The sequence below is a fragment of the Marmota marmota genome, unplaced genomic scaffold (genome assembly GCF_001458135.2).
Source record: "Marmota marmota marmota unplaced genomic scaffold, marMar, whole genome shotgun sequence".
Taxonomy (NCBI): Eukaryota; Metazoa; Chordata; class Mammalia; order Rodentia; family Sciuridae; genus Marmota; species Marmota marmota.
The window spans coordinates 14,164,024-14,178,206 of NW_025999960.1; the positions used below are offsets into that span (position 1 = coordinate 14,164,024).

Sequence of the window (14,183 nt, forward strand, 5' to 3'; positions counted from 1 at the left end):
TAGGGAATCCTTGGACTGTTGAGCTTCTGGAGCTGAGCCAATTTCTCACAACTCCCTCCATTAACTTACTCTGTCAACCCAACAGAGACATGACTTCTGCCTCTGATAAACCAGACTCCTTTGACCTACTATTTCTGCTGAGAAACAATTTTTGATGGTTGGTTTATATGGTCTTAAAAAACTTAATCTAATGGATAAAATGTTTCTCTAGCAGTAAGGAGATTTTTATTTACTATTGTTAGGTTCTTCTGTGTGAATATTCAAACCATGTCAACAATTTATTGAATGCATACCTCACATACAGCACTCTTTTAAAGTATAAACTGCTCGACATTTTGGAACCTATCTTCTCCCAGCCATCAGAATAGTACAGTAAAGAATAGGTGTTTTGGAAAGACAAAGAAGCAGAGCATAAAGAGATTTGAATTCTGGTTCTCAGCTGAGCCACAAACTAGTAGGACCTGGGCAAATGAAAATCACCTCTGTGGGTTAGATGAAGAAAAATTAGAAGGCTGCATTAAATGATTAGTGACTGCGTCTCTATCTTTATGTCCACTCTATTTTAGTGTACTAGGACAGTAATTGTCCCATTAAGGAATATTTTTGGTATTATTGCATTATCATCATATTTTATTTGGATTTAAATAAAGGTGGTTAAGGTGGTTATAGGGGTTAAGGTTACTTAATATGAAAAATTCACTGCTTGCTCTTCTGAAGGTATCAAACAACTGAGATTAACTAGTGAAAAAACATAGCATATACCCAACATCAAACTCTTCCATCCTCAACTTCCTACTTACAAAAGGATTCTGCAGGCTTCATTGTTTATTCCACCCATAGAATCATAATAAGTGATATTCTTCTTTCTAAAATCCACAACCTGGAGATAAGAAAAAAATCTGTTTATAAAGTGAAGAAAATTCATTTCTCAGCTTTTCCTTCCCTTAACATTGGAGCTTTTCCCCAGGCTTTCTGTGCAATAGTGAGAAATTTGATTGATACTTTATATTATATTATGCTTAATCTGCACAGGAAAGAAGGAGAGATTTACATAGAATTATGAGGGTATACCCATCCATTGCTATACTCATTATTGTCCTAAAACCTTTTTTCTGTTGTTTATTTTCTTTCTGCAGGATGGGCAACAGTAAAGAAACAGCATGCACTTGAGAAAATATAAGGTGAGTATGTCAAGATCATTTTCACAGAGTTTCAGAAAAATGGTGAAAGGATTCTGGTTTTTTTTTTTTTTAGTTGTAGATAGACACAATACCTTTATTTATTTATTTTTATGTGGTGCTGAGGATTGAACCCAGCGCCTCACATGTGCTAGGCAAATACTCTAACACTGAGCCACAACACCAGCCCCTGGATTGTTTTTCACTGAGAATTTCCTTTTGGATTTACACTTATTAAGTATAATTCAAAATAGACTGTGAAATAAATTTTATTAACACATTGAACTAATGCATCATGCTCTCAGAATCATAAAAAAAAATTACATTAACACATATGCAAGGCAAGCCATTCTTAGGCAGAAAATAATTGTCACAGAACCTGAGTTGGCAGCACCATTAAGAAGTCACTTTTTTTTCTCCATGCCCTGCCATAAGGCTGTTTAGATACCCTATAATTCCCTTTTATATTTCCAAAAAGAGTAAATTCTTCAGCTTTCCCCAAAGTTTAAGTATCTCCTACTCTAGACAGGAATTCCATTGACTATCTGATTTTTAGCTAATCTACTACTAAATAATACTTTCTCTCAATAATCAAGTGAAGATGTAAAAATACTACTCATGACCTTCTCTATGTTCTATAATTATGTATATTTCTTCTGAATTCTATCAAAAATAAAGTACTATAAGGCTAATTTACTATATCTGCGAACAATTTCTATTGATAAAAAAGGTTACTTTTACATATGAAAATAAAACAACACATTTAAAAAAGGGGAGGAAAAAAAAAAAAAAAAAAAAGAAGGTACTCACAGCTAGACACCAGTGCACTCCCAGGTGAATGGGCACCAGAAGAATGTCAACAGAAAATACATCCACTTTCTTTGTCCAACGCTTCACTGCCTGATAACCAGCTGTTTTTAACTTAGTGAAGAAAAAGGTATTAAATGCATGCACACTTGGCAATCCCTTCTCTTTACTTCGCTCCATTAACATATTCATGTAGAAATTGATGATCTGTGGGAAGAAATCATACTTGTTAAAACAGCTGTTATATAAGGAAAAGCAGTTGTCTGCTGAATAGCAGATGTTAGTGTTTCTTAATCAATTTAATACTTCAACACCCAACAGCCTCATTTACCTATATCAACTTGTGACTAGAAAGGAGAACGTTAAAGTGGTTAAAAACACTAAAAAGAGAAAAAGCTGGTGTATGTATATATGTGGGTACACATATGTGTGTGCCACGTAGATATGGCTAAGGATACAAATGGGCAGATGATGGCCAGACTTGTAGAAAACTAAGGGTTAGGTCAAGCGACTGGAAAATAAGGAGAAAGTGAAGTTAGTAGGCAAGGCTTAGAGAAAAGGAAAGGAAGGAGTGCAAGCAGTTTAATAAGGCACATTAGCAGTTACCTCAATCATTGAGACTATGTGAGCAATTTAAATAGATCCTGGGCTCAGAGTTCAATGTTAATCAAGCTAAGATCAAGAGTCTAAACCTTACCTAAGGGTTACCTGATTTTGTACAAAATAGAACATTGTGTTCTATGGCTAATGATGGCCTTTTCAGCTTCATTAGCCATACTGAAGAGACCAAACTGTTTTGGTCTCAAGTAGAACTAAGTAATAGGGCAAAGCATTAATGGTATTAGAAAAGCACCTACAAACTTACAATTGCTCTGCAATGTCACTTTATGGAGGTAGACATGGATGTAGAATAAATACCTAGATTACATGAAATCTATAAGTAAGTTATAAACATGAAGGATAAAGGTCTCCTTCAGAATCTATATGCTTAGCTTCCTCAGTTTTTCTGGTTCCATTTACTCCTTCAATATAAAGTGTGAGTGAAAGAAATTAAAATGCGTGATAGAAGAGGTATAATTCTTTCTGTTAATAAAACAATGTCTTCTCTTAAGAAGAGACTTAAGTGTGACTACACTGTCTACGGTTTCTTCAGGTCCAGGACTACCTGGTATTAAAGTTTGAAAGTTACTATGCCAAAAGTTATTGCTACTTAACTTTATGTGGCCAGCTGAGGCCAGGCCAATGTTTCTCAACGGCAAGGAATGAATGGGCTAACTGAGCCACAGTTTAAAATATGACTAAGAAAACAGGCACATTTTTCAGAATGCTTTTTGAGGAATGGGAAAATGCCCCCATCCTTTGACAAATATTTACACACCAGGATGCCAAAGAAATGAGCTACTGCCCGACAGTAGGCAACTACATGCTGGGTAGGCAGCAGGGAACACTGCCAGGAACATACCAGAGCATGGTCTAGACTAGAGAAAGGGCCTATAGATGAGGATGCCTAGGCAGCTGCAGGGAAACCACATACACCATAAGGCAGACTCTGAGGTCGGGAACTAGGTCTGAAGAAAGACACTGTTCTGCCTACAGCTCTGACAACTGAGCAATAAGCCCAGAGGACTCAAGTTGTAGCTAATTCTCTGCCTAGAATATGAAGCCCTTAGCTACTTAGAGCTCAGTTGATTTAAATGTTAATGAATCCTTACATTACATTCTAATATATAGTGATATTAGAATAACATATTACTCAAATCTAGGTTTTCCTAGATTTGATCTAACTCTGCCCAAGGATAATGCTAAAGGTGCCCTTAGTTGTAAAAACAGCTACTAATGCAGGAGGAACTGCCCAGCAAGAACAGAGTTCTAAACTCTAAGCTATGTTCTCTAGTGAGAGAAAATTGTCCAGAAGAGATTGATGATTCCTCTGGCATTCTACCTATCCCAAAATATTAGCCATGTTATAAGGCTAAACCCTTCAATCCAAGAGGTAAAGTGAACAGGCAGATGACCCACCAGTCACTATAAGCAATCCTTCCACGGGACAGATTATATATTTGTAAATGGAATAAAAACTAAAGAAAAAGAGGTAAGGACAGTCAAGAACATGAATGTCATGGAGACATATCTTCTTCAAGTAACTATTAGAGAGATACTAACTCTAGAATAAGCTTGAAGTAAAAAAATAAAACAAAGGATGACATAAATGAGTATCATGTTATAGATCCTGTTTTTCAGGAGGAAAAAGTTCCAGAAACTAAAGAAATTTAGCTGGACTTACACAGTCTGAGATTCACATGCTCTCACCCAAGGATGAACTATAAAGACTAGCACAGGTAAACAAGAACAGAGAACTAGCAATTGGCTATCACAGTATCTTTCCTTTGAGAATTCCTCCTCCACTGCTTCTGACCTCCTTCAACCAAAGTTTTTTCATTAAGAGGCAAATGGCTTCCTCCAGAGTTGAAGAATTAATTAGGTCTAAGAGAGCTCTGGGTTCTTTTTAATTTCCCCTATATCCTAGTAGGAGGGAGTTTGGTGACTTCAATGTTCCTTTCCATTAGCTAAGGATGTGTAATCTGACATGTGAGACAGAGTTTAGATCCAATTCTTTCTCTTCAGTTTTTCAGCTATTACTCCATCCAAAAACTGCCATGAGAAAAACAGCCATAGTTCAGCCAAGACATAATCATACCCCAAATAAGCTAAGAATTAGAGAACAAAAAGAATACTACATGTTATCACACAGGACAGCTGAAGATGAAGGAAAAGGAAAAGAGAAAAGGGATCACAGTGTTCAAGATGAAAGGGAAGCAGTGATGGCCACAGCATTTGCTTGTATTTTGTGAAGATAAGGGTCCCCTCTTTCCCACTGGCAATAGTCCTTTCTTCACATAAGATTCTCCTAGTTCCAGAAGACCCTAATTTCCCCCTTTGAAACAGGGGGCTAAAAGTAGGTCAGTTTGTGCCTACTGTTTTGACTTACCACTACTAATATCACCATCTGAAGACTACTGCCAATGTTAGCCTTTCTTGTTACCCTTTCTGAGACCCACATTGAGCTTCTGTATGCTCACTGTGACTCCTGCTGCCTTCACTGTCTTGGCCATGAGCGTCTGCTTATCTATGCAGTCCTGCTTAGGGATGGGAGGGTTGTTTATAGTGTCTTTGTTCCTTTTTTATTTGAAGAGCTGCCAGGCTGAAGCTAAAAAAAAACATCTCTTTAAAGGAAAAGCCCACAATATTTTCACACTCAGGATTCAATCTATTTTTTTATGTTTTTAATTTTTTTTAAATACGTTTGCTACAATGACAGAAATGACCAGTGCTATCTGTATCTTCCTTCTTGTCTAGTGAACCACACAAACTTATTTTCTCATGCATCTAAAGTACAACATTCCCTAACAGTAAGGTGTTGATTCCATTCCCTCACTCCAGGCCCTCAGTATGGAGGACTGGATGTAGGGCCTTGTACATGCTAAACAAGGGCTCTATCACTGAACTATATCTCCATCCCTTTTTAAATTTTGAGACAGTCTTGGTAAGTTGCTGAGGCTGGCCTTGAACTTGCAATCCTCCTGCCTCAGCCTCCATAGCCACTGGGATTACAGGCATGTGCTACCATGCCTGGCTTAAAGTCTTGACTTTGAACCTTTCCCACATTTACACTCTAAACCCTTCTATTTCGCTCAGGAAAAAAGGTTCCAAAAGTTTTAAGCATGACAGTACTTCCAGGAAGAGACCAAGAAAATTGGTAGGGGGACAAAAGCCATTTTTGCATCTTATTTCTTGACCTTCCATTCAGATTTTTAAATTATATTTAAAGCTTATCAAATTTGTGGCTTGTTAACCACAAAGTCCAAAGACTAACCAGACTGAAGCACTTGACTATTTTGATGGTTCAAAAGGTTACTCAATCGTAAGATCTGACCCAATAGTATTACAGAAACCAAAAGGCAGGCTTCCCTATGAATATGCACACTGGGTTTTTCTCATATGTAAATTAAAGTAACAAACTGTTAGGATTACTGCTAAAGCTTTTGAGAAAGGCAGGCAAGACCTGCCTTTTTAAGGAGGCTATTTATTAATAATTATTACTATTCTCCATATGACTTTACATAAATCTCTGGGTTATTGGGATTAGTTCTATAACGAAACTCTTAGAAAGCTGGACACAGAGGTGCATGCCTGTAAACCCAATGGCTCGGGAGGCTGAGGCAGGCAGGAAGATAACGGGTTCAAAGCCAGCCTCAGTAATTTAGCCATTCTCTAAGTAACTCAGCAGGGTTGTCTCTAAATAAAATAACACAGAAAGGTGTCTAAAATTTCGCTCTTTTATTTCATTCAAGCACATTGTATATAAATCCATCATATTCATTTATCTCATTTTGCTTATATTTTTCCCTTTTTATGTAATCAGGTTAAGGAAAACCTATTCCCAGTATTAGGTTTTTCTAGTTAGACTTAATGTTTTGCAGGCTATTTCCTCTCTCAACTGAGCATCACTCAAATTTACTCCTTGGAAATAATTATCAAGTTATGACCACTACCCATTCCCCATTTCCAGTAGACATTTGTGTTCTGAGAGCTAGAATGCTTGACAAAAAAAGTATGTGCTTTGACTCCAAATATTGATTCTGTGATAAAAATCAGATGACCATGATTATTGCTTTATAATTCTTACTTTCCCACTACCAATCAAGTTGAAAAACTATCTACATAGGCTACTGTGGAGTTGCCAGGATTACAGGTGTGCACCACCTTGCCTGGCTATTGTGATGCAGATAACTAAAAACACCTTTTTTCTTTGAGAGATTAGGCTTACAAAATATTTAATCTGTTTGGTAAATCATCACTTCAGTGAAGTTAGAGTGCTATGTTGATTCTCTTTTTTTTTTTTTCAATATATATTTTTTAGTTGTAGGTGGACACAATACCTTTATTTTATTTTTATGTGGTGCTGAGGATCAAACCCAGTGCCTCATGCATGCCAGATGAGTGCTCTACCACTGAGCCACAAACCCAGCCCCTCGATTCTATCCTTAGTCCCTCCTTTACCTCTCCCCTCTCTCTTGTTTGCTATGAGACTTTTCCCTCATGATTTTCCTTCACAGTTTTAAGTTAGAAACACAGTATTCCAACAGTCCAATACTTTTCCATTTTGGAAACAACTAGTAATGATTAATATGGGTTTGCAAAGAAGAACCAAAAGAAGATATGTCCGCTTGTTATTTTTTCAGTTTACCTGTGTAAATTAGTAGTAAGGAATGATAGGGAGATTAGGTCCTGAAAGGAAAACAAAGACTGGAAATGCTGCAGTCATTCTGCTTCTCCATATGGGATAGGGTATATAGGGTTATAAAGGAGAAAGTGCTTTTAGTCATGTTTATTAACATGTGGGTACATGGAATCTGCCCACCTATTCCAAACTGTATCCTAATGATTTTCTACTTATCAGGTATTGAGAGAGAGGAGTTGAAAGTTCCAACAGTAATTATAGATTTGTCTATTTCTCCTTTGCTTCATGTACTCTGAAGCTGTGCTTAAAAATGTGTATATATTTAGGCTGTGAGGCATTCTGAATGAACTGACCTCTTCATCATTATAAAGTGTCTTGATCACTAAGAATATTTTTTGCTCTGAAAATATACTTAGTGTAAGTTAATATGGCCACTTTATTTTTCTTTTGATTAGTGCTTACATGGTATGCTTTTTCCATCCTTTTACTTCTGAAAAGTTGTGTCTATCTTCAAAATGCTTTACTGTATGGTTAGCAATATTGTTCAGCATACTTGCCCAGCATGCCCAAGGCCCTGAGTTTAATCTCCAGCAACATCCCCCTCAACCCCCCATATTTTTTTTTTTTTTGCAGATACCTTTTTTACCCAATCTGATAATCTCTATCTTTTAACTGGTCATTTAACTCATACTATTCAATATAGTAAACACTAGCCAATTGGACTATCAAGCACTTAAAATTGTGGCCAATCCAAGCTGAGATCAGCTATAAGTATAAAATGTATATCACATTTCAAAGAGAAGGCAAAACATTTCATTAATATTTTAATATTGACTACATGCCAAAATAATAACACATAAGATGTTATTAAAATTCACTTATTTCTTTTTTTTTTTAAATGTTAACTACTACTAGACAATTTAAAATTAGGTATGTTGGTCACATATTTTTACTGGACAGTACTGGTGTACATCATTTACATTTAATATTGGTGTAGTTGAATTTAAATAATCTACCATCTTTCTCTTTTTTCCTGTCTCATTTATTCTTTGCATTTTTTTTCTTCTTGCCTTCTTTTTGACTCTATTTTTTATTTTATTTTATCTCCATTACTGCCTTATTAACTGTATCTTTGGTTTTTATTTTTTAGTGGCTGCACTAACTTTATATTATGTCTAACTTATCAGAGTCTACTTTCATATGACATTATACCACTTCAGGTAGAAAGGAATAATCTTACAACAGTCCTATATACTTCCATTTTGTTCTCTCCTTTGTGCTGTGACTGTCAAATATTTTACTTTTACTTCTATATGTTGTTAAGCCCCACACTACATTGTTTTAGACAACTGTCTGAGATATTTAAAAAAAAGCATTTACACTGCTTTTCATTTCTTTGTATAGAATGACATTTCCATGTTTTTCTTTTGCCTAAAGAATGTTGTCATTTTTTTTTTTTTTCTGTACTGGGGATTGAACCCAGGATTTGCATGAGCTAAGCTATACCCTCAGCCCAGAACATGTCACAATATTTGTTACAGTACAGGTCTGTTGGTGATAAATTCTATCAGCATTTGTCTGAAAAAGTATAGCTTATTTTTGAAAGATGTATTTACTGGGTATACAATCTTATATTGACAAAATTTTTTTCTTCTTCAGTACTTTAAAATGTAGATACACTGTCTTCTGGCCTACATGATTTTAGACAAACAGAATTATTCTTATCTTTAATCCTCCATACCTGATGTATTTTCCCCCTTTGGCTGTACTTATTATTTTTCTCTTTATCACTAATTTTTGGTAATTTATTATTATTTTAGTATGGTGCTTCTTCTGCCTGATTTGATTAGCACTTCCTGGGGTGTGCTAAATTTCTTCAATTTATTCAGTTAACAGTTTTCAAATTTGAGAACTCTTCCACCATTAATTTTTTTTTGGCGGGGGGGGTGTACTGGGGATTGAACTTGGGGGCATTCACATACTGAGTCACATCCCCAGCCCTATTTTGTATTTTATTTAGAGATGGGGTCTCAATGAGTTGCTTAGTGCCTTGCCTTTGTTGAGGCTGGCTTTGAACTCACAATCCTCCAGTCTCAGCCTGCAGAGCCACTGGGATTACAGGCGTGAGCCACCGTGCTGGCTCTACCATTAATTTTTCAAATACTTTGTTGACATTACCTATGTTCCCACCTTTCTTTTTGAGACTATAATTATATGCTGACTGATAACTGTCCCATGGTTCACTGATGGTCTGTCATCCTTCTTCAGCCTTTTAAATTTTATTTTATTGATACTGAGGCTTTAACCCAGGGGCACTTTACCACTGAGACACATCCCCAGCCCTATTTATTTTTTAGTTGTAGGTGGTAGACACAATATCTTTATTTCATTCTTTTTTTTTTTTTTTTTTAATGTTTATTGTTTAGTTTTCGGCAGACACAACATCTTTGTTTGTATGTGGTGCTGAGGATCGAACCCGGGCCGCACGCATGCCAGGCGAGCGCGCTACCGCTTGAGCCACATCCCCAGCCCCTTTATTTCATTCTTATGTGGTGCTGAGGCTTGAACTCAGTCCCTCACATGTGCTAGGCAAGCACTCTACCACTGAGTCACAACCCAAGCCCCTCTTTTTATTTTTTGAGACAGGGTCTAACTACGTTGCTTAGAACCTCACTAAGTTGCTAATACTGACCTCAAACTTCCAATCTTCATGACTCAGCCTCCTGAGATGCTGGGATTACAGGTGTGTGCCACTGTGCCTGGCTATCTTCAGCATTTTTTCTGTTTACTTCTGGATGGTTTCTATTGCTATATTTTTTTGGGGGGGGGTACTGGGGATTGAACTCAGGGGCACTCAACCACTGAGCAACATCCCCAGCCCTGTTTTGTATTTTCTTTAGAGACAGAGTGTGTCACTGAGTTGCTTAGTGCTTCACTTTTGCTGAGGCTGGCTTTGTCTGAACTAGTGATCCTCCTGCCTCAGCCTCCCAAGCCACCTAGATTACAGGTGTGCACCACCATGCCAGCTTCTATTGCTATATCTTTAAGTTCACAAATGCTTTTCTTCTGACGTGTCTAATCTACTATAGCACCAGCCTGTGTATGTTTTATTTCAGATACATTCTCATTTCTATAAGTTCAATTTGGACCTTTTTAAAAATATCTCCATTTCTCTCCACAGAATGTCCATTTTTCTCTACTTTTCTGAATATAATTAATACCTGTTTTAACATATTTGTTTGCTAATTTTATCATTTTGTTCATTTCTGGGTGTTTGTAGTGACTGCTTTTCTCCTTTGTCATTAGCTGTATTTTCTTTTCTCTTTGTATAGCTGGAAATTAAAACAATTTTTTATTAACATGTATTATTGGACAGTTTCAGGTAATTTTTGATGTGATATTGGACACTGTGAACTCTTATAAGGATTCTATTCATACACCCTCTCACTTCGGAGATTTTTTCCACTTTAACTGGCTGGAACATGACTACTCTTGGTGTGTGTGTGGGCCCTGAGATTGTTCTGATTCTGTCTTTCTGGCAATTCTTCTCCTAGCCTTTAGTAGTGTCTTTTCACAAACACCCAGGTCAGTATTCAACCTAAGACTTGAGAGAAGCTCCTGTATTTAAAATCTACCAGCCCCTGCCCTGAATTTCAGTAAGCTAAGGCAACTATAGGGAATATCCTCTTTAGTCCCCTTCTCTCAGGCACAACTGTCCTGTACTGCCTGTTAGGCAGTGTCTGAAAACTGTTGTTCCATATGTTTTATTTAGTCTTCCAGTTAAGATGAAAGGGTAAATCTTGCCATTTTATTCTATTATGACCAGAAGCAAGATTTAGTTCTATTTATCTAAATCATTTCCATGTATTTGAAGTTTGTTTTTTGTTTTTTTGGTTCTAGTCCTGGGGATAAAATCTGGGACCCTGTGTCCTTAGGCAAATGCTCTACCACGAGTAATATCTCCGGCCTGTTTTGTTTTATTTTTGCTAAGTTGCCCAAATTAGCCTCAAACTTGTGATCCTCCTGCCTTAGCCTCTTGAATAGCTGAAATTACAGGTGTGCATTACCACTCTTGGCTAAAATATTTGTTTCTTGATTGTGACTTTCAATCTATTTTTACAACTAATTCTTCCTTTAACTCTTGTCTTCCCCTTCCTTTAACTGGGTATTTTTATCAATAACTAATCTCCTGACCTAATTCCTACAATGTCCCTAATTTTATCAGTCTTCTACTTCTTTATGTATTGTTTATAAGGTAGCCAGTTCCAACATTCCATTTTTGAGAAGTTTAATTTTCTTATGTGAAGGTAAAGCATCCATTCTTTCAATTATTAATCTTTTGAAACTATATATAATTTAACAAAATTCACCTATAAATAAATCTATTCATGAAAATATTTTTTGAAAGGCTATTATATGAACAGACATTGAAGTCTATTTTCCTTTCAGGAAAGCACCAGGGGAAGGGTAGCCAAATGTTTTTCTATACATATCCAAAATAGAGCATTTCCAGATTTTTTTTTTTTTAATACAAATTAAATCGATTCCTTTCATTTCCTGGCTGTTACATTCCTTGTCAATTATAAAAATAATTAATCATCATCTTATTTTGAAAAAAGTTTTAATATATCCTATAAAACTGATAGGACATATAAAAAGAAGAGAAACGATTATGAATAAAAATATCTATTTGAAGTAAAGAACACAATTGGAAAGGACAAATTACTTGCAAAAGACTGCTCAAAAATTGAGAAACAGAATTTTTCAAAAGGAATATAGACATTTTAGGCTGTGTACTAACACTTCAGAATACTGACTTCACAAGGACAATAACTTTAAAAGCCTGAGAAGTATGCTGCTTTGAAAATGATGCTTTTTATTTAAAATAGTTTTCATCATCATCATAGACATATGAACTGGCACCCATTTTTGAGGTTAACATTATTTTGAACTCAAAAGAAAAGCACTTCCTATAAAGTTATAGGTAGGGCTGGGTCTGTAGCTCAGTGGTAGAGCACCTGCCTAGCACATGTGAGACATTGGGTTCGATCCTCAGCACCACATAAAAATAAAATAATGGTATTGTGACCATCTATAACTAAAAAAAATATTTAAAAAAAAGATATAGGTAAGTGTGGTAAGATAAAAGAGACAAAGAATATTTCCTTCTCATCTCTAAATAATAATTTCTAATAACTTTGCTTGCTAAAAATTCAGCTTCTGATGGGCCCAGGGAATGGAAAATATGTCCTGATGAATGCTGCTTCTGTAAGGGATCTCACTGAGGTAACCGCCACAGTCAATAGCAAAACTCTTAGTTCATATCCTACTCACTGCTGCCCCCTACAAGGCTGTGTATAATTTACAACAGGCACAGTCCCTTTGGAGAAACCATTTTCTCCTCTAGCAGTGGCAGGCAAAAATGGCAAAAGACCAAAGATCAAAACCAATATATCAGTGGATATTTTTGCTTATTCTTGATTTTCATTTCACCCTTTGATTTTGAGGTCTTTTATCCTCTCCCCCATTATTTGATTCAATGTTCTAATTCTGAGGAGCTAAAAGTAGTAAAGGGATTCTGTATTCCCTAAATACAGTGTCAAATCACGTATTCCTTACTATTCTAGGTCAAAGAATATTACAGGGACTAAAGAACTTCTGAAATTTTATTTTATAAACTGAAGAGGCAGTGGGGCTAGTCCAGCTGCCTCCAGAGAAAAATCTGGGCATGATACCTAACTCCTAACTTTATATACCTAATCCTAAGACAGGACCCAATTTAAGATTCTGAGGTGGTATGATACAGTAGATAAGACTCAATGCTTGGGTCTGAACCTTGGCTGTGCTATTTAACAGCTATAATAGCTAGAAGTTTCTTAACCTTCTTATGCCTTATTTTTTTATGTATAGAATGGGGATGATAAAACTATAGCATCTACTTCCAAGGGTATAGTAAATCTTACGTGAGTAGAACATATAAAACACTTAGAACAGTGCCTAACATGAGCTAAATGCTCAACAGATGTTCCAATATTATTATTTGGAAAGTCTTCAGCATACAAGAACAGATATTGGTACCTAAAATATATAATGTTCAATCCCAATTCTCGTCTTTGGCTGTGGAAACATTCTTTTGAAATAAAACAGATATCTATAGGTTTAGGAACAGGATAGATCAGTTTAAAGTTCACAGTGCAATTAATATACTTAGCTGGAATTGGGAGGTGAGGGCAATAGCTTTTTCCCCTAATATATCAAACTTCTTCAGCATCAGTTTTTAAAATATTATGTACCAATGAAGACTATTCTAGAAAGCTTATCATTTATAATGTAAGTGACTTAAAACAAGTAGATGCAGAAAGGGAGATAATGTGATATAATGTCTTAATGTTCATCTACTATTTTTATATAAAATAAATTCTATATAAAATATTTCTATATAAAAAATTTAAGATTACCTCATCATTGAGCCAATTTAGATGATTTAGAGTTTGAATATCTTTGCGTGTAATGGTCAAGCGGAATGCTTCACTGAGAACTTCATCTTGGTTCCCATTACGAAATACATTCTTTATTTCTTTCTCCATTTCCTAGGAAAACAAAGGGTGTTAGAGATCAAACACACATGGCTTCAGACAAAATCAGACTGCTCACCAATTCCCCATGCTATATATTAGTCAACTGTTTTACCAATTTACTGTTAATCGTTTTGCTTCTATCTAACATTTTAGTTTCTATTCCATTCCAACATTGATTACTTCCTTCCATCCTATTTAGTTCTCCATTCTTACAATATCCAGATACTTGTTTTTTATATTAATTCCTAAAATATGAAACAATCTTTTGTTATCAAATTTCCTAAGACTATGAAAAGCTCTCCCCCGTGGCTGGGGTTGTGGCTCAGTGGTAGAGCGCTTGCTTTGCACATGTGAGGCACTGGGTTTGATCCTCAGCAT

At 35.9% G+C, this 14,183-nt stretch overlaps 1 protein-coding gene across 6 annotated transcripts in view; it reads right to left on the reverse strand.

Moving 5' to 3' along the window:
• Positions 1-14,183, reverse strand: part of Senp1 (SUMO specific peptidase 1) — a 54,593-nt gene that overhangs the window by 7,015 nt on the left and 33,395 nt on the right. For 5 of the 6 annotated variants that reach the window (XM_048802614.1, XM_015493274.2, XM_015493275.2 and 2 more), the window contains 3 exons: positions 13,686-13,817; positions 1,989-2,192; positions 801-880 (listed from right to left, as the gene is read on the reverse strand). In XM_048802614.1, the coding sequence (XP_048658571.1) occupies positions 801-880; positions 1,989-2,192; positions 13,686-13,817 (416 nt within the window). Of the gene's footprint in view, positions 1-762; positions 881-1,988; positions 2,193-13,685; positions 13,818-14,183 lie in introns of all 6 variants that reach the window. The other variant, XM_048802615.1, reaches the window with a different exon arrangement.